Source organism: Prinia subflava, chromosome 5, assembly GCF_021018805.1.
Source record: "Prinia subflava isolate CZ2003 ecotype Zambia chromosome 5, Cam_Psub_1.2, whole genome shotgun sequence".
Lineage (NCBI taxonomy): Eukaryota > Metazoa > Chordata > Aves > Passeriformes > Cisticolidae > Prinia > Prinia subflava.
In genome coordinates, this window is record NC_086251.1 from 30,230,330 (window position 1) to 30,257,164 (window position 26,835).

General features: G+C 41.4%; 1 protein-coding gene across 8 annotated transcripts in view; it reads right to left on the reverse strand.

Moving 5' to 3' along the window:
• Positions 1-26,835, reverse strand: part of RAD51B (RAD51 paralog B) — a 431,141-nt gene that overhangs the window by 43,514 nt on the left and 360,792 nt on the right. Inside the window, exon 10 of one of the 8 annotated variants that reach the window (XM_063398751.1) lies at positions 26,104-26,210. The exons of the other annotated variants lie outside the window; for them this stretch is intronic. Coding sequence (XP_063254821.1) covers positions 26,176-26,210 — 35 coding nt within the window. The 3' untranslated portion in view covers positions 26,104-26,175. Of the gene's footprint in view, positions 1-26,103; positions 26,211-26,835 lie in introns of those variants that run through there. 8 annotated transcript variants of the gene reach the window in all.

Here is a 26,835-nt window from a genome sequence, read left to right on the forward strand (position 1 = left end):
AACTCTCACATCAAACCCCAAGTTACTCTTTTGCTTTCCATCCTATCAGGTATTCCAAGGACTTCTGCCCTTCTCCTCCGGTAGTAACAAGTTATTTACATCACCAAGGCTAAGGCCAGGAAAATCGATACCTGATTTTCTCCCAGGGCTGAGGTTTTATGGACAGTAATTAGTTACTGTTCTCACCACACAGGTCCCAAAAATACCCACACTAATTAAGGCCCATAGGGATGTTGGCACAGTAATCTTGGGCAATCGTAAATACATTTAGTCTTCTCTGGTTCTTCAGGTTCCAGTTCCCTTAGAAAGTCATGTCTACATCAATTCACCAAATATGTTAAGAACTTGAAGTTAAAGATCAAAGTTCAGTGCAATCTCTCTACTCTGTGACCTAAGCAGTGCACTTGAATGACAAATGCTCCCACAAATTATTTGTGATAAGGAGAGGGAATTGAAATAGAAAAAAATAGTGACTGGTGATTTCTTTGCAACTTCTTCTATTAGCTTGTTCTAAAAGAAGTTTGGTTCCTTCCAACACAAAAAACCCAAAAAAACCCAAAACAAAACAAAACAAAAAACAAACAAACAAAACCAAAAACACCCCCCCCCCCCAAAAAAAAAAAATCCTATTCCTGACATAAAGGGAGTTGCAAATAATTTAGCAGAGCTATCTGTACACTGTGAATGCAGTGCTCACGCTACCTGTCACCCCATCAACACCCCAAACAGACTGGGAAAGAAGAAGAAAGGTTGCAAAATAAGTATAAATACTCTGCATGGAGCCAGCAAGACAGTAAAGTTACAATGGTGGAAAGGAGAAGTCAAAAGTTAATCCCAGGTGTAATACCTCAGAAGTCAGATGCACATTGTGAGAGGTGTTATTCAGTTTATAGCTATGTCTTGTTTTTACTCTGTGAATTAAGGCAGGCCTTAGCCAGTGAAAGCTGAATTCTCTGTAGATGCCTTGCACTACCTGTTGTTGTCTTTCCAAGTTTCTTACTCAGTAGCACATTTTCCCCCTTGTTTTCAAATGCTTGCTGGAGTCTCAAGACATTTTAAACGTAAGAATAAAACACCTGCATTTTATTAAGACTTGAGACTTAGGTTCAGCCTCCCTCAATTTTACTGAAGTGTTGCCATTAGTCAGGTTAACCCTTTCATAGTCAGTTTCGCTGTTAAAATGAAATGACACGTCTGCTACATACAGCCAAATTCCACACTCCTACACTGTATTTGGAGGAAAAGAAAAACAGCCTCGAGGCACACCCAGAGAGCTCCATCCTGTGCTGACTGGCAAAGGGTGATGAACCTCTAAACCACAGCTGCAGAGGCTATACTCTCCATAGAAGCACAACAGCCCTGGAATAACATGTCTGCTGGTAAAACTTAAAACTAAAATGTTCTTACCACTCATTTCTGTTTCAAGAGATTTTGGCATTGTATCATAGAAACTTCATTCAACTAATTGGGAAAACTTACTATCCTCGGTGTCCCTTGCCTTTTCTCATTCCAATGTCTTAAATGAGAAACAGAGCAGCATTATACAGTGATTTTTGTGCCCATGTGTCCAAGAATGTTATTATTCCTATATTAAATTAGAAAAATGGCAGCACATGAAGTAATTGCCCAAATTCATGCAGCAGTTTAGTAGAAGGGCTGATAAATTCAATTGTCAATGCACTAAGCAAGTCTGTTGTTACCCAATTACTTTAACTTTCTGATAAGCAGTTATTTCCAAGTCCACACACATCACAGATGCACTGCACTGCAAGGGCAAAAGCTGCTGGCTATTTTATCAAATATGATCAGTTCACTGAAGACAGGAGAGAGTAACTTAATGCAACTAGACAGGGATTGAGGATCTGTACATCATGAGTTCTGGTTCCATTTCTGTTACTGTTTACATGTTTATGGGCATGTAACTTTGGGTCTTTATGACTCAGCTTCCCATGTGTGCAAGAGGGAAAGTAATTCTTCACAGCCAGCAGGTAAATCAAGAGGTCATAGACTTCTGAGATGATTCTGAGTCAGTCATGCATCTTAGGACTTCAGTGGCACACCTATACAGGGCTAATTGTACTACTATGCATCAAACCTGCGTGGAGATAACAGGTGAATCACAGATTCAGAGGTCTGGGTATACTTAAATATCATGGCTACAGAGCCGTACAAATTCCTAGGATAACCAGGTAAGTAAAGAGAAAAGTATTAGATGTTACCCTGTATATTTACCAGTATCATTCATTCAATTGGTGGTTATTATTTACACCATCTGATGTATTAGATACTGTTCTGATTGATACCAATACACCTGTACAACACTGGTATAGGAAATATAATCACATTCCTTGTCAGTCATAAAGAGAAAAGCACAAAGTTTATGCTGACCTTGTAAACAAATAATTTCCATTCATTTGTACCTGCCAGTATATGATTTCAAATCCGTGTAGGTATCAGTAATCATGGGAAATGGCCTTTATCATCATGGCAGAGACAGTTTTAGGACAAAAGGCTGTTGCTATTGAATAGGATGCCATATGATGTCGGGATGCCGTAGACTGGCACATGCAGCAGTGAAAGCCATGTGGTGTGTGAGTAGCAGACAGCCCCTATGCCCTCATGCTGGCTCTGACCACAGACCAGGAGCGAACACTTCTGTTCCCATTGAGGAGCACACCTTGCCTTGCCTGCTATTAGCAAAGACAAAGGCTGAGCATAATTTATAAAGGTAATCTAGACTGGAATTTGTCACATTTGACTTACGGCTCAGAAGATTTTTACTTTTCCATTCTGTGTAAACATGCATAAATTATCATTCTGAATTGCTTTTAAACATAGAGGTAAACAGCCTTTCAAAGTCTCTCTGAAACCAAATTGGTGTAAATCTCACATTTGTTTGAGGTTACACCCTTAAACTAGCATTAGGAAGCTGTGATTTATATTGCTGTGTAAATCACATCTGCTCATAAGCTGTGGTTTGAAAACATTGCACATCTGTGGTATCAAATATGTGCAAATTAGAGAATTATATGACATTACCAGTCACTTACATGCAAATGCAAGCAATGTAAGCTTCATTTTTTTGTGCAGTATTTGAAATCATGTTATTAAGTAGCATAAACTACAATCATCTACGCTCTACTTAGACAGCAATCCAAACAGAAATTTGCAATCCCTTTGCAATCATTTTCACAGAGCCATATACTCAGGTACCCTGTCAAGAATGTAAGTTACAAACTGTTATGTGCCCTGAAGCATGCTTATGGCCCTTCTTTATAGGTGGCCTGGTCACCACACTCATTAGTTTTGAGTAAATTAAGGGCAGGGTTTCATATTTTGTAGTTGTGTTTGTTGATAAAAGAATCAGCAATGTGGGAAAACAGAGGTTTTTCAGCTTTACTTCCCGTTGTGTATCTGTGCCTTCTTTTAGAACTTAGTACCAGATGACCACAGCCAGCACTTTCTAATCCAGGATCTCGAGGCAGGGGTGGGGAGCTGGTATAATCAATCTCTTTCAACACTGTGAAAGGGGTAGTCCCCTGTGCTGTATTTTTCTTCCTCCGAGTGCCTAAAAAGACAGCGTCAGCAAGATTTTCCTCCTTCTATTTCATAGAATTGCTCCTATTTTCACCATTTTTTAGGTAAGTACTTTTAAAATCTAGTAGTAACAATGTTCTGCTTTAAATTACAAGTTTATTTCTTTTCAGTCTTGACTGCATTTTTCTTTAGACAAATACTTCTACAAAACTTCCATCAGAGGATCTAACATTACTTATAAGCACCATTAATGATGCCCAACAAAACAATTATGCAAAAGCTGTTATCATCTTTACATTTCATAATAAATTATAGATAAATGAATACATGACTCAAAGTTGTACTGTGACTCAGTGATAGTAGATGGAAATGTAGCCCAGGAACTTTGACACCCACACTTCTGCTGAAATTATATGCCCTGAAAACACCAGAATTGTCTCAGACCCACTGTACCTTACCAACATTTCTCTCATATCACTGAAGCCTTTTTAGGCTATGAAAATTAAAGAAAAGGAAAAAGAATGTAAATCAGTGTCTGATGGTACATTGTTTTCCCCTCTAAAACTAAGAGACTTTTCTTGGTTTATTTTTTCTTGCAGTAGATATTGGCAGGCTGAAAGTTGAAATAAAATAGGAAAAAATAACAAGCATATTTTGAGTGATTACTCAACTGGGGTCCTTTGTGACAGGAAATGCAGCTGCGTGACTAATGGGCCTGACTTTCTCTTGGCTTCCTTCCCCCTTCAAAGATCTTGTTTATTGCCCCAGCCAATTTTTTTTTTTTAAATTGCTAGAAGCTAGAATTTTCCAGGAAAAAAAAATCCTTGCAAGAGGCAAAGGCAGTAAATCTTAAAAAGATCAAGGGCTGCAGAGCTCTCCCTCATCTACTCCTTTTAGCCTTCCAGGCTCTTGAGTCACGTCATATCTTCCCCTGTTCTGCTCTGAACATGTGTCTAGCAGATCTTTCTGCTTTGGTGAGGGGAGGGAGTACGTGAATCACATTTATAGCATTTAACCCTGGAATTCATAAAGGAAGGACTAATTCCATTAAGGAAGCCAGGGGCCTCCTTAGCCTTTTGCATTTTGTCTTTTTTATTATTTTTCCTCGCTCTCTCCTTAGCAGTTGTGTGCCCATACTCCATAATGACATGGCTGTTAAGTGTGAGCTATTGAGATTTGACACAGCACAGTCCCATTAGTAAGGGGCCATGGAGTTTTAAATGTTGTTTGCATTAGGCCTGCTTTTTAAGTCTGCTTTGTTGAGCTTCCTAGGTAACAGCAGATAGGCCAGGACCTGAGCCTCCCCTGGACTGGAAGAGGAACTGTGCATGCAAGCTCCACGGCAGGCCCTTAACCCTGTCACTCAAAGAAATCCCGAGTTCCCTCCCAGTGCTGGATGGTGTTGGGCATGTGGTTGGACAGAGTATCTCTGGGAGCAGGGTCCTGTCATCCTTTGGAGATGCCTGCCCTGGAAACAGTGGTCCTGAGCCCTGTGTGGGGGCACGGAGGGCGAACTGAGCTGTCAGAGCTGTGAAGGCTCCCACAGTCTCATAAAGCAGACGTGGCATTTACTGCCCTGAGGGTGGGCACTGCTGCAGGAGCCTGTGCCCTGGCAGCTGCAGTGCCAGCACCAGCCCTGCCACAACGGCAACAGCTAAAACTTCGGACTGGTAATAGTGGGTTTATTCCTGCAAGGAGGTTAAAACTCCACCAGACAGGTAAACAATAGCCTCAAAGAACATGATCTACAAGAAGCTGGAGCCATTCTTTGGCCTTCTCTAAAGGCCCTTTTCTTTGGAAAGCTGGGTTATCAAGTCATTGAAGGAGAATTTGAGGGCTGCTCTGTAATCTGCAATGCTGGCATGATTTCCTGTGCCTGTAGCACAGCCTAAAAAAGGAGGTGAATATATTCATTACCACAAACTGCACAGAGGAACCATCAGAATGGGAATGCTAAAAAAAGAGATGGAACCTTTGCTTATGAACAGACCTAAAAGAATTGAATACATGTGTACAGAGAGATCATTTTCCACTACCTACAAGAGGAAAAATCTCAGGGGAAGTGGTGGATGCCAAATATTTTCTTACGCTTCATGTGTCAGCAGGGTCTGGCAGAATCCCTTAAAAAAACAGAGCACGCATTTTTGTGCAAATTGAGAATCACAATTCTAGTGATTTAAATTGTTTCACCAAACTAGAGACATTTCTCCAAAAATACAGCAGATGTTTGATGATGTACCAAGTTTTCATCATTTACATAGATCAGATGATGTTAAGATCAGCAGAAAAACCTAACAGAATAACACAGTAAAAGTCTTCAGAGCTGTCCTGAAAAAAAAGGTAAACTGGGTTAGACAGAAAAAAAGTTAATTTCTCACAACAGCTCTAAAATCCTGGCCAAGCTATACAGAAAAGTTCCAGAGGAGCTAGAGTGGGTGCAGAAGTGGTGGCTCACCAGGATTCATTGGAATGGGAGATGTGTATGTAACCTGGCTGCATGACCTGAGAACACCAAGGCACTGCTGCAAAAATACGGGCAGTAGACTTTGACTACGAAGTTTAACAATTCCAGAGACTGAAGGATAAAGGGGATGCAGCCCTGAGGTATCTTAAAACTACACTAGACAGAGCTGTCTCCAAAAAAGAACTGGCCTAACCCTCTTGCAGCTATATGGTCAAAACTGGAGATCACTAATTTCTATGCAATGAATGCTAACAAAGCTGAGTGTCAGTGCATTCTGATAAAAGAAAGATTTGGCACTTGTCCATGTAAAAAGTTTCCTGTCCTATTTTTTTGCCTTTTATGAGAAGACTGTTTTAGAAAACTGACCATAACCCACTTACTGCAATTGCCAAAATGGCCTGGCAAAGCCCCCTCTCCTCATGAATACATGGATTTATTTTCTTCAGTTATAAATTTATGATTTGCAGACTGGGAGGGATTTGGTAGGTTCGAACCTAATCCCTTGAGCATTTGATGAAAAAGCAATGATGCAAAGTCCAGAGCTGGATTTCGTATGTGATGATTTGCTTAAAAATTTTTGCTTGTGATGGTGATAAGACCCAGTGCAAAGTATATGAGCCTGTCATATACTCAATATTCTGAATATTCTCAGCCTTGTTGCTGACTTTGGTTGAAGTATGATGACCGTATCCTGGCTAGGAAAAATTATATAACCCCTCTTGATGTTTATTTGTACTTCCCTGAAATAATTGTGCTTCAAGGTAGTACAATTAAACAGGTGGCAGGGTGTATCAAGGTTATAGCTACTACACATCCTGCATCTGCTAAAGTAAACAAGATCTGACAATAAGTGTGAGCTGTCTTCAGTAAAATAAGATTTAGCTCAACCACTCTAGTAATATTACTCTTAATCAATGAGATAGTAGGAAGTAGTGCCAAAAAAATTTGTTAGTACTCAAAAGAAAGTGTGGGATTAGGCTCTGGTCTGATTTTAGGTCTATTATATCAATGTATCAAGGTGGAACATATGAAGTCAGTCAACCACTGATATTTTGCTTGACAAAAAAAAACCCCAAACAAAAATGCAAACTATTTTCATTTTTGCTGTCTTTCAATTCCTGACATCTTCAAGGGTGTCATCAAAAGCATGGGAGTCTTGAAGAAGAGTAACAAAACAGCACAAGGCACAAAATAACTTAGAATAACATAACTTGCCTCCCTGACAACTGTAGCTGTGATTCCAGTTCCAGAGATGTAAGAACAACTGCCCAGTCCTCAGGATTCAGCAAGCACAGTTTATGTGATGCTGGTTGTAACTACCTGCAATTGCATATCAGCACAACTTGTCTGAATTTTTTCTTGGAAAATTCAGTGACTTTAGGACTTCCTGACACTAACAACTGCCCCTTCCAGTTTGAGGTGCTATAAAGTTCTCATTTTATCATGAACAGCTGGGTGAAACCAGATGTGTAATAAAGCAAATCCTTCATAGCCAGCATTAGCACTGGATGTGCAATGATGACAACTGCATTTCAGCCCAGAGGTGGCTGCATTTCAGAATATTTGAGAATATTTCCATGGGGAAATAATCAATTTATAAACAAACTTCTCAAGCACTTTGAGATGAAAACACTAAACAGAACCAGTTCAATTCACTCTACTTATGTGACAAACTCGTGTTATTCATGTTATTGTTTTCCTGGCTTTGCTACGCCAATCACACTGCAATTCCAAATGTCATCACTCTATGCCCGAACAGCAGTCTGACACATTCAAAAAAACTTGCAGAATAAAAACCCTTGTGATGGAAATTGCTCCCATGTGTGCAGCCTGCTCATGCTCAGAAACTGTTCATGTTCCATTTCTCTTTGTCTAGTTAACAAGTGGCATGAGTATGGTTTTGAACTCTGGGTGTACTTTACCCATCAGCAGCCTGTCCTAGGCACTGTGTAGCGTTACTGTTGCCTTGCATTCGGGCTCCCGGCTGCCCTCATTTTCTGCTCTGATGCTCTCCTGGCTCTGGAAAATCTCACCTCATCAGCAGAAACAACCAAACTATATCTCAACAGTTTCAAATTATGAGACAGTTTGGAGATTTCCTCTTCCCTTCTGTTGGATCCTGCAAAAATGACTAAGAGGAGTGCGTTACCTAGGAGATCAAAAGGACTGGACTGTCTTTGACCTGGGCAGTATTACTGAAACTAGATATCAGATGAGGTCTAAAGTAGGCATCTGCGAACTGCATGATGTAGCTTCACCCAAAATGTTACTGTTGCTAGAGGCAGGCCACATGGCCTCCTGTGCCTTTGTTTCTTCATCTGTAACATGCAGACAAAAGCACTCAGCCCATACAGCAAGGAGTATTTAGAGTTCATTGGCATTCCTGAACACTTTGGAGATTCTTAGATAAACAGTGCAGTATGAACAGAAACCAGGTGATACTGTATCTTTCTCTTGGTGACAGTCCCATGCTGTTGGTAGCTCTCACATTCCTGAGTTAAGCTTGCTTGAGGGATTTGATTTCACTTGGGCTTAAAGTCTTTGTTTCCTTACTCAGAGAGGGTGCTGGAATACACAGTAAAGCACAGCAAATCTCTCATGTCCAGCAACTTTACTCTCAAGGCCCCTGCTAACCACTTCCACCTGACCTTCCCCACCTTATTAAATATACTCAGCCAAGGATAGTGAGAACAATTTAATACATGCATGTTTTGCACACCCTGCAACGCTGTGCACTTTGAAGGTCAGACAGAGCGTTCTCTGCCACAGCAAATGATTTTGTGTAGATGAGAAGCTTTGCTTTATAAAAACCCCCTGTTACTATATACCCATGTATTTGCAGATTTACAAGAAAAGCAGAATTTCTGAGCTCTTGATAGTGAGGTATAGTCCCAAGCCTGGATACACATTTTGCTTCAGTAACTGAGCTCTATGTCTATGTGCCTTCAAGAGGCCTTGGAAGTACATCATCATCTTTATTTCCTCATCTCTAAAACTGGGATTATAATACTCCCCCATAACGGAGGGGTTTAGAAATCTTCATTTCTAGAAGTTTTAAAAAATGTTAAATATCAGTTGTTTTGATCCTATTCCATTACAAAGAAGCCCTGCAATTCTTCCATCCTTTCCTGTTAAAATTATTGTCTTCTCTTGCAGCCTTTATATTATTTAATTGAATTGTACAGAGTAGTTGCATGAGCCAACCTCTTTTATATAACTCTTTTTGTTGTTATGGAGTGAAGGAAGATGCACATTTAGACAGTAAGTAATTATTTTGTGAGTAAAAGTGAGGGACATGCTGACAAAAGGTTTCCATAAATAACTCTTTCCCCTCTGTGCTCTGGGAGCAACTTTGTCTGTGATAGCTCCTCTTTGACAGTGTGTCTAGTACAGAACAACTCACAATCAAAAAGTATCAGCAGGTGTGAAAAGAACACCCACAAGTGTCAGGTTCTCAAGCATAATCCATGTAGCTGTTGAATTTCTCACTTTGCAGCAATGATTCAGCTTGATGGCGTTGTGAATGGCTCAGGAGAAGAATGACAGTAATATCAGTATTTGTAATAGCATTAATGTCATTATTAATGAGTATTTACATTAAGGTGGCATGTTTCAGGTCTAGTTGGTGGTTTTCCATAAGGATCCCTGTGCTAGAGCACCTCCTACACAGGGCACACAACTTGAGGCTGGAGGATATTCCTTCTGGAGTGGGGACTCAAAATGAAGGCAATGTACATCAGGCAGTGCCCAGGAGCTGAGGGCAGCTCAGTGCCCGCTGGCTGCTGTAGCAAGAACTGGGGTCTGAGCTTGGCTGGAGGCATGGGCTTGTCCTGCCAGCTCTGTCCTTCATCCGTCCTCTTGAAAGTCACACTGGGCCCACACATTACAGCTACTCGGAGGGACAGCGGTTCCCTTCAACACACACGCTCACATTATAGCGAACAAACTGGAATTATTGCAGCAGTTTGGAAAAGGGAAAAGGTATAATGCCAGGCTGGATAAGACACTGTCGGCTTGATGTGGGCAGAACTCCTGCCAGATGAAGCATTTGCACCTGGAAATCCATGCGGCAGAAGGCGGGCGCTGGAGCATTTGTGCTGCCCTAGCGAGGCAGCAGCTCACTCACACGTACTCAGACTCCCAGGAGGCCTGGGCTCAGGGCTCCTCAAGGGGGTCAGGTTTTTATATAGTAAAGCAAACAGTTGAGCTAATCAAGAACTTTTTTTCTTTTCTTTTCTGAGGCTCTTGGCATCCAGCCCTGTTACTTGCAATCTTTAATTTGTGCTGTGGCTTCCTTTTCCCTGCTGCCTTCTCACTCAGTCCCATTTTCCCACACACTTATTTCCTAACTCTACCGAGGTCTTCATTTAGTTTGGACCCAAATTCATCTCAATCCTACACAAAGCTGATGTTACCTCATCATTTATTCCTGCAAATGACTGTCATCAGAAATTCATAAACCTGAAAAGTTAATGAAAAAAACCAAAGCCATTTTCTGTGTTGTTACCTATAAAGTAACTTTATTCATATGCATTGATAGAAATAGACGGTGGGTCAATTTAGACCTTCTTTTTGGTTATACAGCTGCCTGATTCTTAAAATTGGGGCTTTTAAAGGATCTGTGTATGTCCACACTAGGGGTGAGCTGAAATTTACACACACTAGTCACAAACTGGCCATGAAAAATCCTCTTATCTTAGAGCTTCCACTATAAGGGAGCAGATTCTGGTGAAACAAAGTCACATTTTGGCAGATTTTCTCTCCCACTTCCATAATACTATGAAAAGAATGCCTTTATCTCTAAAGGCATTTTTTTCTGTTTAGCACAGCAACACTGTCCAGAACATGCTGTGTCATTGGTGTAGAGAAACCGATGAACGTGACATCAGTGCAAATAAACATCTCAAGTAACACCATAGCAAAATCCCAGTACAAATATGCATCCATCTAGTTCTCAATTGTCAATATGGCAGAGGCTAGCCTGCTCAACAGCTCATGAGAGATGTAGAAATGTGAGTAAGAAGTGGCCCACCTGATCACTAGGTTCTACCTCATGAAATCACCTTTAAATGGTCTTTTCTGAAAAGCTGCAGAGAACCCAAAGTGTTCTTTCAGTCTGCACACACCCTAGGAGCTGCAAAAGAGCACCACGTTGTAACAAATGCACAGCCTCCACCTCACATGTAGATCCAGGTGATCTCACATCATTTGAGGTAAGTACTTCTCCTCCTTCCCTGTGGTCATTTTCAAACCCATTTCCACAGAAGAACTCCGCCTCTGAATGGAGCCCAAGTTGGCCAGCCAGTACTTTTCAAGTCATGATGCAAGCTGCAAACAGCTAACAAAGTCTGAAGCACATTCCCCATATTTTCACTGTAACTGCTCCTCACAGCCACTTCCACATGAGCACAGAAGGGTTTTTTTAATGAATTGCAGTGAAGAAGAGGCTAAAAGCACTGTGAGACACTGAGCTAGCAGGCAGTGGATGGGCTGTGTGTCCATCTTCTGCAAGGCAGTGGATAACAGGCCAGGGCCAGCAGACAAGACACAACAGGCATCATTACACATTGGCATCCCTCACAAAGAAGTCCCCTAGGCTGAGCAGAGTCACACATTAGAAAGTAGATGTTGCCAAGTTGAGCACTGTGCACAGTCCATGAGGCAGTTTGCTCAATGCTTCTCATTAATTTCAGAATTCACTACTGAAGAAAACTCTTTATAAGGTGGGACATGTTTTAAAAGAACAGTTGGTGCAGATTCAACTTGTATAAAGCTGCACAGCTCTGTTAAATACCAAGGGGTGTTGCTGATTTATACCAGCTGAGAGGTTGGCCAATATCCTTTTGAAGCCATCAACTCTCCCATTGGTAACTGCCAGTAGAAACACAGGGAAATACAAGAAGAAATGAAAAATGGAGCACATTTATGTGAAAAACCTTCGATGCAAAACAAATGTCTGCTCACTGCACAAAAGCTGAAATAATACAGTTGTTATTGGAACTGTGCTACAATAAAACAAGCTGGTTGAGTCAACCAGCAGTGCATCTAATCTCCACTGGCTGCCTTTCTGGTCCCCAAGCTCCCCATCTATTTTTATCTCTGCTTTCTTCAATATGATTGTTGGTTTACAAGCAATAAATCTACAGCTCTTGGGTCCCCTGTGTGCACTCTTTTTGGCAGGCCACTCAGGATTTAGGATTTTATCCAGACCACTTCAGTTATAAGATCACAGAACATGGAGGCTACAATTCAGATTCAAAAGACACCGTGGCCCAGAGAGCACGGCAGAGGCACAGGGCATCACAAAGTTTTCTGCACTGAAGGAAGTGGGCACCACACAGGCCCATCTGAGACGCTTTGGGATGGACTTGCTTCCAGACTTGACAAAACACACAGATTGGGGCAGTGCTTTATTCAAGCTCCATGACACAGCATCAGGCACATACAGAGCATGAGGTGTACTCAATGCTAGCACTAAAGAAGAGGAAGAGCTAACACTAAAGTGGCACTGGCAATCAGCGTTTGCTGCTGTGCCTAAACAAAGAAAATGTTCTTTTTCCATGAGTGGGTGAAATTTTCAGTGAAGCCATTTGCACCTGGTCTAACTTAGGACCCTGTACATTACCCATTATAGAGTGTAATGTTTGGAAGCTGAGAAAAGGATAACCCTGATTTCAGAATCACTGGGTAGGTGATGGGAACTGTGTTCGTGAAGTGAGACTATTGTTTTTTGTTGGCTGGGTGTGGTAGCCCTTTCTTGAGAAAAGAGTAGATGAAATTTTGGAATCACAATACCCCTGCTTCATTTTTCTCTGGCAACCACATTACGATCCTAGAAACAGAGCAATTATTTTTCTAATTTTTCTCTGTTCTCTTTAATGGTTTCATTACAAAGCCATACAGTTAGTCACCTTGAGCTCATACATGCTGGGAAACATCTGTTAATTGAATATTAAGATAGCCAGAGTATTATAATGGATAGAAACTACTGGGATATGATGCTAGCCCAAAGCCTTTCCTTTCATTCCAAGAGTACGTGCTTCAGGGAGCAAGGGAGAAGAGTATATGAATTTAATTTCAGACATTCACGTTTTAGGTGGCCCCGAGGGATGTACCCATTTCCTATATAAGGTTTGGTCTGTTTGCAATTAAGCTCTTTTCTTTGCATATTTCCGGATAGATTAAAAATAGCAATATCAACTTATTCTTGAACTTCTGGAGATAAACAAAGCCATTGCTTCTAGGGCTTTTAAAGCACCGATCAGACTCATGGATCTTGAAGGCCGAATTTGTCTGTGAATTTTTTATGCTGGATAAACTAGCAATTCCAAAGATAAGAGAAAAGGTAGGAACACATTTCTAGAACTGGAGACCATTTGAAACAACTTAACTTTTGCAATCTTAATTTTTGAACAAAGCTTAATGTTGATAAAGAGTTAAGTTGAATACTCTTTTTACAGAAACCTCAAGACCAGTTCAAACCTCTCCCACCATTCTCACAACCAATGGATCAATTCCAGAGCTGAGAGACTTGCTGAGCTCCGATTACAGTTTTCCTCTTATTCTTTTTCTGTTGGGATTAGCAACATCAATCCACTTAATCCAAAATGTAAAGCTGTTTTTTGTGATGCAGTCATCCATTCTCAAGAACCTTTACAGAAACAACTCATTTATAATGGTGCCTAAATTGCTATCAGATGGGATTGATTCCCATACATCCCTAACAGCCTGAGGTTGGACACATGATAGTGATCTGCAACTGATAATTTCTTCCCTGCTGTTTAGGTTTCTCATTTGCAGAAATTACCTGGAACAGGCACCATTTTCCAAAGAAATGCCTGACCACCATGTTGAGAATTTAAGTCTCTTGTTAAGTCTCCTGGCAGTGCTTTTGTGTTTTTGTTTACCTTTTGCAGACTGCTTAGAAGTCAGTGGACCCTGCTGGAACCATGGACAATGGGATTAAAATCACTGATATTGTGGTTTTAACATTATTTATTCACACTCTCAAGTGCTGACAACAAAACAAGGATTCAATCAAATAAAACCAAAACAATTTGTTAGCTTTCCTAAAGTCCAGAAAACACTTAGGGCTACATTCAACTCAGTAGTGGAAATAACTCCCACTATCTTTCTAGGAATTATGTTAATTTCTTCTTGATTTTAATTTTACTACCAGACTGAATTAAAGACTCAGATCAGCATTGAACTCTTAATCTTGAAAATTCAATCATGACATACATGCACCTAATAACTATAATCCCTAATTCTGGTTGTGTTTGAGTTTCCTTATCCAAATAATCTGATTACTTCCCTACAATCGAATCTTTAGTGACTTTTAGCACTTACATTGTGAACACACAAGGGTAAAAACCAGTGAGAAAGTCTGTGATTCTGCAACAGTATAATGTGACCTAAACTGTGGCTGCATCAACTCTGCCTCCTATAGCTCCTGATCACAGTCCTCTATCTACTTTCTTGTGCTCCAGTGGTGCTTATCCAGCCTTACAAAAAATTGGTCCAGGGGATGGGAAAAACTTACTTTTTTGAAGTGTTAACTTTCGTCCAGTTCAGCTCCCTGAACTATGCAATTCAAGGGTCAGACACAAACCATTGCTCGGATTGAGGAAACACTGGAGCACGGCTGGGCAATAGCAGCCCTGATTTAGGTTAGCTAGAATGGATGTGGAATTGTACTTTAACTACTCTGTGGGCAGTGTTGTTAAAAACATACAGGGTGACTTACAGAAAGCTGCTTGCAGCAGTTCATTAAAGATTCAATTTCCAAAGCAGAACTTCCAGACCACTGGTCAGTACAAGTCATTGTGAAATTCAGGGGATCTCTTCAGAGCATCAGGTAAGGGTCTGACTGATGAAAGGCTTGACAGTCTGACAGGGTAAATTGCATGGAGATTCTGTATGTAGGCCTAGAAACAAGGACTAGGCACCAGTAGATTCAGGAGAGTGTATGGAACGGGTACCAACTTGATAGAGCACAAGGACTGGACAAACAACTATACTGCAACCTGAGAACAGGGTACATGAGCAGCAAAGCAGAGAACTCCAGACTGTGAGAGCAAGACTAGCTAAGTCCGAGACAAACTGGTGGACTGACATTGTGGATGCTGCACAGAGGCTGTCCACACAATGCCTGGCTCTCACGTGCCTTCTAGGCCCTCATTTTCCAAGTGCTGCATTCCCCCCCAGAAATGAAGAATGATATTGAAACTGATGATTCAGGAGGGAGAGAAGATTGCAGCACCACAATAGCCATGTGAACAAGGAACACATTTACAGTTGAGTAGTCATACTTTGGAAAAATCCACATGGCCATCAGTAGAGGGAAGGAAATAGACATAGTTAAGCAAGATACTAATGAAGTGGCCCACACAAGGCTGCACTTTGTTCCTCTGCTGTGCAGTGGCACGGGAAAGGCTGGTGGCCCATTCCATGCCTCCTGTGATGGCAGAAGGGTTTTCCCTATCACACTTGAGTTCTAGGGCTCTACAAGGAGCAGTACTCAATACTATAATCCATACAGACACAAGCAGCCTTGAAGAAGTCAACAGGACTATTCACGAGGACTGATTATGAGAGCTCATGTTGCAAAATGAGCCCCTTATTTTGGTAAAGAGAAGCACAGTAATAAGTCCTACTGTTCTAGCAACATACACACTATTCCTGAGGACTTAACAAAGGCTCTGCTGTGTGACAAGAGTCACAAACAGACCTTACAAAATAATATGGACTTTTTAAAAATGTGTAAAGTTTTAAAAAAATATTCTTCAAAATGAAAGTGCTCTTGATCCACTGTGGCTCCCAGCAATGTTAAGGATGTAAGCTCTTTCTGGTACCATGACCTGTAAAGAGTCAAATCTCTGAACTCCTAAATGTGCTCCTGCATATTTCCAGGACATTTGTTGGAAAAAACCCCACCCAAACAACAGAATAACCTTCTGTCCATCAAGCAAGATTTCACAACATTTTTAGTACCAGGCACAGGGAACTCTGCCTCTCTGGCCCACAGCCACACCGTGGGCGGCAAACTTTCTAGCTCTCACAAACTAATTAGGCTCAGGTCAGGTATGTGACTGAGAGAACTCCAAGGAGAGTGGAGGGTGAAGCAGGAGGCAGTGCTGGCGATTCAACCAGGGATCACCTTGAGAACAATTTTAAAGTGGCTTCTTCAGAAAGGAAAGTGATTTTATTTCTAAGAGTACAGAAAAGGAAAACTTTCTGGTACAAAAATGAAAGTGAGGACTCTTTTTAATAAGTAAAGAAGCAATGGATTCATTAGTCAAAAATTTTATAGTGACAGTTTATGGTGTCTAACAGTGGAGTGGGACAGGTGACAAGAAGGCAAAACCACTTTCAGTTGCTATCATCAGCTCTCAAGATGATCTTTCTTTCTAGTAAGAAACTAGATCTGCAAAGGAAATAATTTTGAAATTCCAGCAAAGCTTTCTGCACACATAAAGATAGCACAGGAGTAACTCCAGTGTCTGCTCATGCAATCAGAGGAATGAGAAGGAGTCACTGCTGGGTTTTGTATTAGATGCTGCAAAGATTTAGTACTAGACATAACCTAGGGCTATGCAGGGCTGCTTTGTGCCATTCTACACTGTGAGGGGTGGCTGACATTTAACACTTTCTCCCAGAGCCATAAAATTACAAACTAAGGTTCACAGCAGCTACAAGCAATATGAGTGCTGTTCCATCCAAACCCTGCATCTGGCTCCTCAAAAAGGCTGCTGCCAAGTTAAAGTACTGCAATGCCAAAGTACTCTCATATTCTCTGTTTCTTAACATCTTCATGGCTTTGTGGGAATTCCCTAGGTCAAGTATAGGGCATTATGTTTAAGGCAGAGTGACCAGAGCAAAGTCTGTGGTCAGTGTTATGCAGGTCATCCTTGGTTCTGGGTCTTTTCAATAATGCAATTCTGCCACCAGTAGATGCAAGTCCAAGTGAACAACCTTCTATCTGGATAGTGCTTATCAGGTTTCAGGTCCAGTTTTCAGTTGTCCGTGCCTGTTTGCTACGTGACACGTAGCTGTAATGACTGGTGAAAGCAGCAACAAAAGCAACATGGTGTAGCTGTGTGGTGAGAGATGGATGTGAACTTCAGAGGACCAGGTATGTCTTATTCCACCTGTGGATCTTTCAGATATGTCAGTATAACATGGGGAATCTCCTACTGTGTTTGCATTGAGCATCAGCAAAAGCCTTTTCGCTGGGTGAGCAGTACAGTGCTGGAATGGGTTACTAAGACAAATTGTGCAATCTTCATCCTTGCATGTTTTCATGACTTGGCTAGACAAAATCACAGCTGACCTGTTAAGTGCTGGCAACACTTCTGCTTTTATCAGGATGTTGGAATAGAGACCTCCAGAGGTCCCTGCTTAACCTACATTTCTATGATGCTATGTCTCTTGGATCCCAGAGCTGAGCTGACAAACCATGTTTTGAAAGAACCCTGTAGCATGAGAGGCCACAGCTGGTAAAATCTACCAAGCTGGAATGGTTGGAATGGTTTATGTGGGGCAAACTAAGTGTCTGAGTGGAGGCCTCCCACACCTACATGTAAAGGCTCCTTTAGAACAGAGACTGAATGGCAGAGATATTGTGAAATACTGCTTATGAGGTGGCAGTAATTATAGAATGGTGATGCTGCTCAATTTCCTTATGCAACCAGTGCTCCAGCCAAGAAAAGGTGTCAGCCTCCCGCAGTGTTCTTGTGCCTCTCTTTTGAACCAGTGGTGAGAGAGCAATTGTGTTAGTGTTTGTTCACTGGCATGCTGAGGTGTTGCTCAGAGAGGGGAGGTTTATGGCTGAGTTACAGGCTGGCATATACCTCAATGTTTTGTTTCCTGCTTTCAAGACAATTATATTTAGCTGCTTCTGACACTAAAGGAACCATAAGAGTCTGCACTCTTCCACTACACAGGGAGACAGATTCCAGACTGCACTGGCTGCAGGAACATGCTGGAGTCATGGAAAAGCTGATAATTCAGTGGGGACATTTCTATACAGGCTGGCAGACATAGTAGAAATATGCACAGAACAGACAAGATCCTTTCCACAAAACCACCATTTGCACAGTTCTGCCATATTTCATTCACCCACAGTTCTTTGCTGGTTTGTTCCTGGCACACATATTTCTTCCCTCCAGTTCCAAGCCAGCTTGCCCACTGCTACAATACCCTTATATCTGCCATCCCCTTAAACCTCCCCATAATCTCCACATTCCCTGCTTTTAGCACAGAGATGATGGAACCCAAGAAGTGCATGTACTGGTTGGACACAGGGAGAGCCAGGAGTATGCGAGCCCCAGGCAAAAACTTCTCCATCAGCAAACACAAGCTGAGATGTCTCTGAACAAATCATGTCCTCTAAAAACTGCCAGGAGAACAGCTGAACTCACAGTGAACAAATGGAGCTTGATCTAAGAATCACAGCCTATCACCTGGAACTACCAATGTGCTAAGGAAACTCTTTTCCTTGAGAAAAGCATTAACCAGAGTTTACGTCAGTGTGATATGTACTGATGTGGTCTTCCAAATGACTACAAATAACATTTCACAGATTATTTTCTCTTGTATATTAGCTTGAACAAATAGTGAGCAGCTGAGAAAGAGTCTGAATCTTAGCATGAGACCTTACACAGGCACAGAAAAATATTTAAAGAATGAGATAATTTTGAAAAATGCTGGGATGTTTTTAACAGGGGCTCTTTCTCAGGAACTTTGGCTGATACAACCCTAACACCAGGACTACCAGTGAGTTCGGGGACTTTCATGAAACATGAACCAACTTCATTGCCCTTTAAGCTGGCAGGATGCTTGAGAGTATTTAGAGCAGTAGAACTTGGGATCTGCTATAAACAATAATTATATTTATCTACAATGCATTTGATAGTCATAAATATATTAAACTCAGTTTTCTCCATAGAAAAACCTAAATATATTTAGGAGATCTGAACAATGAAACTATGATGACAGTTAAATCAGCCACACAAAACAGCAGGATGTATGCTCAAAAGGCCTCTTCATGCCAAGTCAATAGAGAGCAAAAGCTTCTCACACCCTACAAATACAAATAAAGATCTTTATCTACTTCCTAGTAATGACAGGGATAAACTCTGTTCACTCTTGCATATATATGTGTAAGAAACCTCCTCCCCATACAGTTCCTATGCAAGGGACTAGCTTCAGTTACAGTCCTTGCATCCCTGTCCTGCCTCCTCCAAAATTGTCCATTCCATATTAATGCCTGCCTGCCAAATCACATTAATTCCATAGTTGTATCCCTGTCATAAGCCATTAGTTCCACAGTCTTGCTACACATAATACATACATTCCACATTCTTTTCCTTAATATGCAAATCTTTCCAACCATGGTCTCCTTTGTTTTGGTGCCTCTCAACCCACCAGAATATGCAGGAGGACTCACAAACTGATCCTCTGGGATATACTCAAACACAACCAATAAGTTCCTTGTGATTCATGTGCAACAACAGGAAAGGTTTTGAGGTTCCCTCCCAAGTCCTCAGTTGCTTAACTATTGCCCAGATTCCTGATGCATTTCATCTGTACCAGGTGGTTTACACTGGTAATTTTGAATTTCCTTCCAAGGCTGCTATTTACAATAGGAAACTTTTGCATTGGCTCTAAGTAGTATTTTGAGTCAACAGCGAGGCTTAGGTAGCAGCACATTACTGTCACCATCTCCTGCTGTGAGAATCTCATCAGGACCTTATAGGAGTCATGGCTGTGCATTGCATTCAATCAGTTAGAAATACTTGTTTTAGGAATAGCATCTCCTTGTTTTCATGTCAGTTGTGAGTCCTAACAAATCTTGCCTTTATTTTGTCCAGATTGATTCCCCTCAAAATCTGCAGCAGGAACCTACTAAACATTTCTGAACATTTTAATTGGTCAAAAATACAGCAGAATAGAGAAAGTGACATTGTGCCCCGACAAAATTCAGGATGTTTCACTTGCTTCAGCAAATTCTCTTATATGATAAGGTTGTGGTACTCAAGACCTACACTCTGTTTCATTGACACAGCTGTAGTCAATAGATACTTGGAGCTGGCAAAGTCCATGATAAAACTCTGAAGTTCTGGACACTACTAACAGTACAATTTAAGCCCTGGAGTGTGAAGCCAGATTTTGTCATTCATTTGATATCATGTACAACACAATTCTTCCCACAATTTTTCCTATTCTTCCAACTGCAATGGCTGGCACCATCTTTCTCTGAGCAGGGAGATGGCTGAGGAACAGCTGAGAACTTGGTCTTACCAGCCAGATTTATCATTATTCTTAATTTGCACACATGCTATGGTGACGTGTGCATTATATATGCTTAGACTGCATGGCTGAATGTTCATGTTATATCAAGCTGTGGATGATTTTACAGCTGGCTTTGCTCCCTTGAGCAGTGGGAGCAGCTCTTGTGCATTTCTGAAAGGCATACTACAGCCAAGAGGCTGGAGCTATAATTCTCCAGCCTAATCTCTCCCATCCCAACTACCGTGACTCCCTCGTGCCCCGACATTCTTTGCTGCTTTGTTTATGCTGTAGAAAACATCTGTGAGGGTATACGGCCAAGGTGAAAGATTTTGGCAAACAGTTATTTTTCATAGCTCAGCTTAAAGGGAAAATATGAAGACTGCCCCTCCTTCTCAGGGAAGAGGAAGGGTGGGGTTGAAAAATGAGATCCAACTGCAGCCAGGCCAAATAGTAGACTCTGTCCCACTAGCCCCTTTAAAGGAAAAGAGAATTATTTTTTCAGTAGAATTATGCTGCAAGAAGAGGAAAGATTTAACTGAAATAAACTGGATTAATTTTTAGAGTAACCATTTAGATAAATGTATCAGGAAAGCCTTCAAAATGTTGGGATGTGTTAGGCTAAGCATAATATTTCCAGAAAACTCATTAATCATGCAGCAGAGGTTGTTTAAAACCAGGCTGACATAACAATAAAAATCTGTACTAGAGAACACCCCCACACTACTAGGAGATGGACTCAATTACACTGCAGGTCTTTTTCAATGTTTAACTTCTATGACTCCTAATAGAATTGGGGCCCTGCAAGGGGAAGGAAAAAAACGTTGGCTTATTACCTTTGTTGATTAACAGATCAACTTTCTCGAGCATTAAAGTATTTTATAGGCCTACAAAGTATAGACTGTAGGTAGAGAATTGCAGATTTCCTTTACAAGGTGTAGCTTATTACTGACATTCTGCAGTGGAGCAGAGATGACAGGACATGCCAATTGCCTTTATCTGCCTTTCTCAGGTTGGCTTTGGAAGATCAGGAAGGTGAGATGAAAATTCCTGCTGAGAGGTGAAGGACTTCTGGGATGGCAAGGAGGTAACAGATTTGCTTTAAGGACCTGTAAACAGGCAGGCACCACTTCATTCCTCCCTGAATTGCAGCCGCTTCTACGTGAAACAGCGAAACCAATTACAAAACACAGGGACGCTTAGGATAGGAGGTGAGGAATAGTGTGTTATTGCTTAAGAGGAAATTGGAACAAAAAGCCAGGAATCACTTAGAAGCACTGTGCTGCAATGATAAACGAAAAGGTCCACCTGGAACTTAAGTCCCGCTCTGTGTGTGGTCACACTCAGGACATTCCCCTCTCTTGCCATGAAGTTGGCCACTGCTCACATACAAGGAAGCTCAGCTACTGCCAGATACACCACTGGGACACAGCAGCTACATGACCTCCAGGATGGAGACAAACAACGCTACCTCAGAGCTTGGAGCAGAAAGATGACACAGGCTGAGTACTCAGGATCCACCCATGATCTGTTAAGAGCAGTTGCACAGCTGACCAGTGAGAGAGGGCACTGCTAGTGGGGGCATACAGCCATGCAAGCAACCACTGCCTCCTCCACCCACCTCTCCTTCTGTCTGCCCTTCATCCAGATCTACATAGGCTCCAAATTAATTTTGCAACCTGGAATGCTGTTAACACAATCAAATCATGAGAGAAAAGCTCATCTTGAGAGAAGGCAGAAATCAGCTCCTTTCTGTGTCTCACAGCTGTCCCCTCCTCCTCACCATGTGTTCCTGAAACCTGGGACTGTTCCAAGCACTAAATGCACTGGAAAGCATATCCTTGGGCCAGCTGTGATCTGATCACGGCACATTGGCTGCGGGTGAATCAGAAACCAACTGATAGGCCTAGGAACAATGTAGTTCCTTGTTAGGCTCTGAAAACAGTCATTGCCTTCAGCCTCTCCCACCCCTTCCCCAGCCAGTCTTCAGCAGAGCAGGATGCCAGGACAGTCCAGAGACTGTCCTGCATGATCCTTTCCCACCAACCCTGTGCTGAACTGCAGCTATTTTCTGGTTTGAATGACACGCTCCTTGTGTTGTGAGAGTCTCTGGGTGGGGACTCTTGCAGCTTCTTTGGAAGGAGGTGCACAGCAAGGACAGGCTGATACCAATATTTATGTGCAAGCTGCCACGGGGCAGACCCGGCAGCAGCACCTGGGACTGTAGCTCCTCTGGAATCCCAAGGGCTGGAAACCTCCAGGGAAGCTGCTTCTCATCAGCCTCATAGAGCACTCACTGGATTGCAGAGATCCCAGGAACCAGATTTTATCTGGCCTCACAACTTTGCCCATGTTTTGTAGGCTTTGTATGTTTATGACATTAAGTAAGCATTATGGAAATGAAGCAGTGGCACAGAGCCAGAGCCCTGGTTTTCCCAGCCCTTCTCACAGCTAGGCTGTTGCAATTCTCAGGAGCAGATGCTGCAAGAAGGGGCTTAGTGGTGGGACAGGGCTCAGTCTTCTTCAAGGCAATAATCTGAGGGGGGACAGAGTGCTGTCTGGAGGGAGAATAAGCCATGGCCAACACAGATTTGAGGCAGTAGACAAAAGATTGCAGAGAAATTTAACCCTGGTGCATTACCAAGTCTCACATCTAATAGTTCTTTGCATTTGTATTGAATTTCTGTGCCAAAGCATCAACCAGGGTTGCCTGTGTTTGGCAGCACAGCCCCATCTTCAGGGTAAATATGCTTTGCCAATCAATTCCTGCTGCAATTTTGATTAGACACAATAATTTCCTTGCTTCCTGCCCTAAACACTTGCCATTTTGTGACACAGCTGCATTTCAATAGCACATAAAGGATCCAAAACCAAATTCCAAACAGCAAATTTTAGTGTAAATATGGACCTGAAATTGGGATTCTTCCAATTAAAAAATACTGCACTGTTGCAAGACATTACTAATTGTTGATAAATGAAAACTACAGATTTGTCTTTTGCTAGTCCTAACTGCTTTATAAGCTAGGAATACTACGTACCCTATATGGGAACTACCTACCATTACCAAAACAGTCACTCGCCTGGTGGGAAGCTCTTACGAGCATACTAGCATCAGCTCACAAAAGAAATAGAGCAGAAAAGTTAATTTTCCTGAAAATTAGTGATGACTTGGATAGCTGTAACAGGTTTCTAATCACATCCAAACTGATTCTGCAGCTGCAGCTCAAATTCGTATGTTCTTTCCCACTCTACTGATTTTTGCTTTGGAACTTCTGCATTTTGGGCTGAAACACCCCTGAATCTGGTCTTGATATTTTAGTGTGCTACAGCTGCACCAGAAGTGAAATTTGCCTGGCTAGATCAGACCTAAATATTTGAAACACACAGTGAGATGTTTATAGAGATTAAATCTTTTATGAAATATGTAAGTCAGCAAGAATCATATATTGGGCCTTCACAACAATGAATATGGGGTACAGCAACTGAGTATAAAGCCAGCAAAAATTAAACATGAGTAAATTTTACTAAACCTTAATCTGCATTCTACAGAGAAAACTATCAGGATTTTCTTGATACATTGAACTCAATAAATTTGCTTTGAATAGCTGTCTGTGAGTGTGACAGAGAGAGAATTAGTCTGGAATGCTATAAGGATGTCAGCCAAGCTCCCAGCATCTGGAAAGCAGAAAGCAGAACTATATTTAGTGCACAATGACTTGCAATAATTTGGGGACGGAGCAGAGAGGAACAAAAAAGAACAAGAGAAAAGAACAAAACTTACGTTGGCAATTTTGGACAAATTAATTATAAAGAAAAAAGAACAATGAGGCTGGGAGAAGGATAAATGAAACCCAGGGGTACATGTTATTATAAGAGCTTCTACAAGCAGAAATGTTGTATAGAGTTAGCAGACATATTTATAAACATGCTGTAGATAATGCATACTTCAGTATAAATACCACCTCTAAGAATTTCTGGCACAGAACAGTTGGGGCACTGACCTTTGCTGTACATTCATTTCCTTTATGTGGCTGAAATGGCCTAAATATATTCCTTAGTTAGGCATGGGAAACTTTTTCCATATGGTAACTGCATCTGCAGGAGTCCTCCGTGGAGTAACTTTACTCGGTTATGAATGTGTTATGAACCCTTTGCAAAGCATGTAGGGGTTGCTGTGTGTTCCCCTACACCTACTTGTAAACAGAACAAGCACCAAGTAAAAAGCTAACTTTCAGTGCTGCAGTACATTCAAAATAAAAACAGTCTAACACTTTCTAAGTTCCTTATTGCCATAATAAAAACAAGGTACTGAACAGTCACATTTCCCTTCTATCATTTACCTAGTTTTTGTTTTATCCTTCACTTGACTGAAACATTCCATACAGTAACTCTTCAGTGTCACTCATTTCCTGGCACTTTCTCAGACCTGAGATGCCAGGATTCCAGAGCCTCCACCTTCAGCACTTGAAAGGAAATCTCAAATAACAAACATAACCTCTTAAAACTGAGGCACACATCTCAGGCACACTGATGCTGTTTAAAGGATAACTAAGATGAAAGTAAACAGTATTACTGACAAAATAGTAAAGAGATTATTATATTCATAAATGTCAAAGTATTTTCTGGTGTCCAAACTAATCTACCTTTCAGGTTCTAGGAAGCAATGTGCTGCCAAAAGATGATGTGTGGCCAAGAGAGAGACACCGAATGGGTTGAGCAGAAGAGAGTGCAGAAAGTGTTACCTGCGCACAGGCAGCAATTCCCTAAGCTTGGTAAAAGACAGCAGAGATCTGGGGCCTGTGAGCTGGGAGAAGAAGCTGGGTATTGTCTGCAGTACCAGACAAAGAGCAGAATATTGCCTTTGAAGCACAGACCAGAGCAGCAGACATTTTGAGAAGAAGCAAGGAATGCTTCTGTGATTTGGCTGTTTTAGCCATCAGTCTGTACTTCACTTGTATTTACAAATAACAGCCAAAAAAAGAAAAAAATACTTCTTTCTGAAACAGGCAGTTTGGGAGAAAGTCAAAAACCAGCAGCCATTTTCCATCTGTCTTCAAGATCAGTTAACATTTGTAAGGACATGTATAGCCTCTTATTTGTAAACTTCAAGTTGTGTCTCTAAATGAGTGCTCTCATGTTCTTTTGAGATGTACTCTTGCTGGCTCTCCATGTATTAGGCAGGTGTATTAATTATATGTCCTACTGTGCTGTCTCTAGGGATAAAAGGAGAGGCCTTTTGTACTAAATACATAGTTTCTAGACTAGACTCTGCTAATTAACATATCAGCACTTGTTACATATGTGCAAATGAACTGGAGCTAGACCAAACCTACCCACAGAAGCTGCAGAGGTGTAACTGAGGGACCTATTGTGCAGTCTCACATGCTCTTCACCAGTCATACAATATACATACAAAATTTAAAAGAATGAACAATTTTTCAATACAGTGCAAGGGATGACACCAGCATTGTATTTCTTTTTAGACCCACAGATATCCAGCAACAGAAAGGATAGGGAGTGAGTACCTTACTACCTCGGAAGCAGAGTGGAAACAGGGCAATACAAGAGAGTCACAAAACAAGGAGATAAGTATGCCAAATAAAAGAAGGTAAGGATTGAGATAACTACAGAGAAACAGCATCAATGCCCATAATGCCGTCTGCAAGGGCAATGTTAGAAACAGTAATGTAAATGATTGTATCAGTCCTTCAGTTGATATAGGAATTGGGGAAATAAGGACACTTAACTGGACTATGCAGACACTGGGGCACAGCTCTGTGAAGAGATCTGGCTTATCCTACTATTTGAGATCACAGTGCCTAATGAAAAAGACAAGAAAGCACGGCTGCTCTCATCAGACATGGCATGGAGCTTTCTTTTCCTCACACTCCCCTCAAGCAGGGCACTTGCACATGTCCTGTTTTCAAGGAAAAACATATGTTTGAAATATTATAAATGAAAGCTGCTAAAGAAAACTGCTATTACGAACGAGTAGATTTTGATACATGTTTTACATTCTTTGGGGTCTGAGATCCCATCTGAACCAGAACTGCTGTCTGCAAACACCCTGCTGAAGTCAGCAGAAGATGAGGATTTACTGTAATCACTACAGCACTGGCCAGTGAGCTAGGCTCATTCCTGAACAGTTTCCTAAGAGACGTTAACAGCCTCAGCTGGGTGCTCTTTGTAGTTCTGGCAGAGGTCAGCTCTGTCTCTAAGCACAAATCAGAAAAGTAAATCTAGTCTAAACAATTCTCTGTTCTGTTCCAGAAGCAATTAAAGGCACTTTGCTTTGTGTATTTCCCCCAGGTGTGAGTAGACACTTCCCACAGACAGTTTGCACAGCAAAAGCTCAAAAAACATAAACTCTTTGCAGAAGAAAAGGCAAAAACCCCTCCTACTTTACACATGTGAGTCTGAACTGGACAAAACAGTGCAGGATTAGCTTATCCAGGCACTGCCTGTAACTATACTTGGAGAAAAGTAATGGTAAAACAATTCCAGTTCAACCCTTCTAACTCCATCAGGCTCTTTATTAGTAA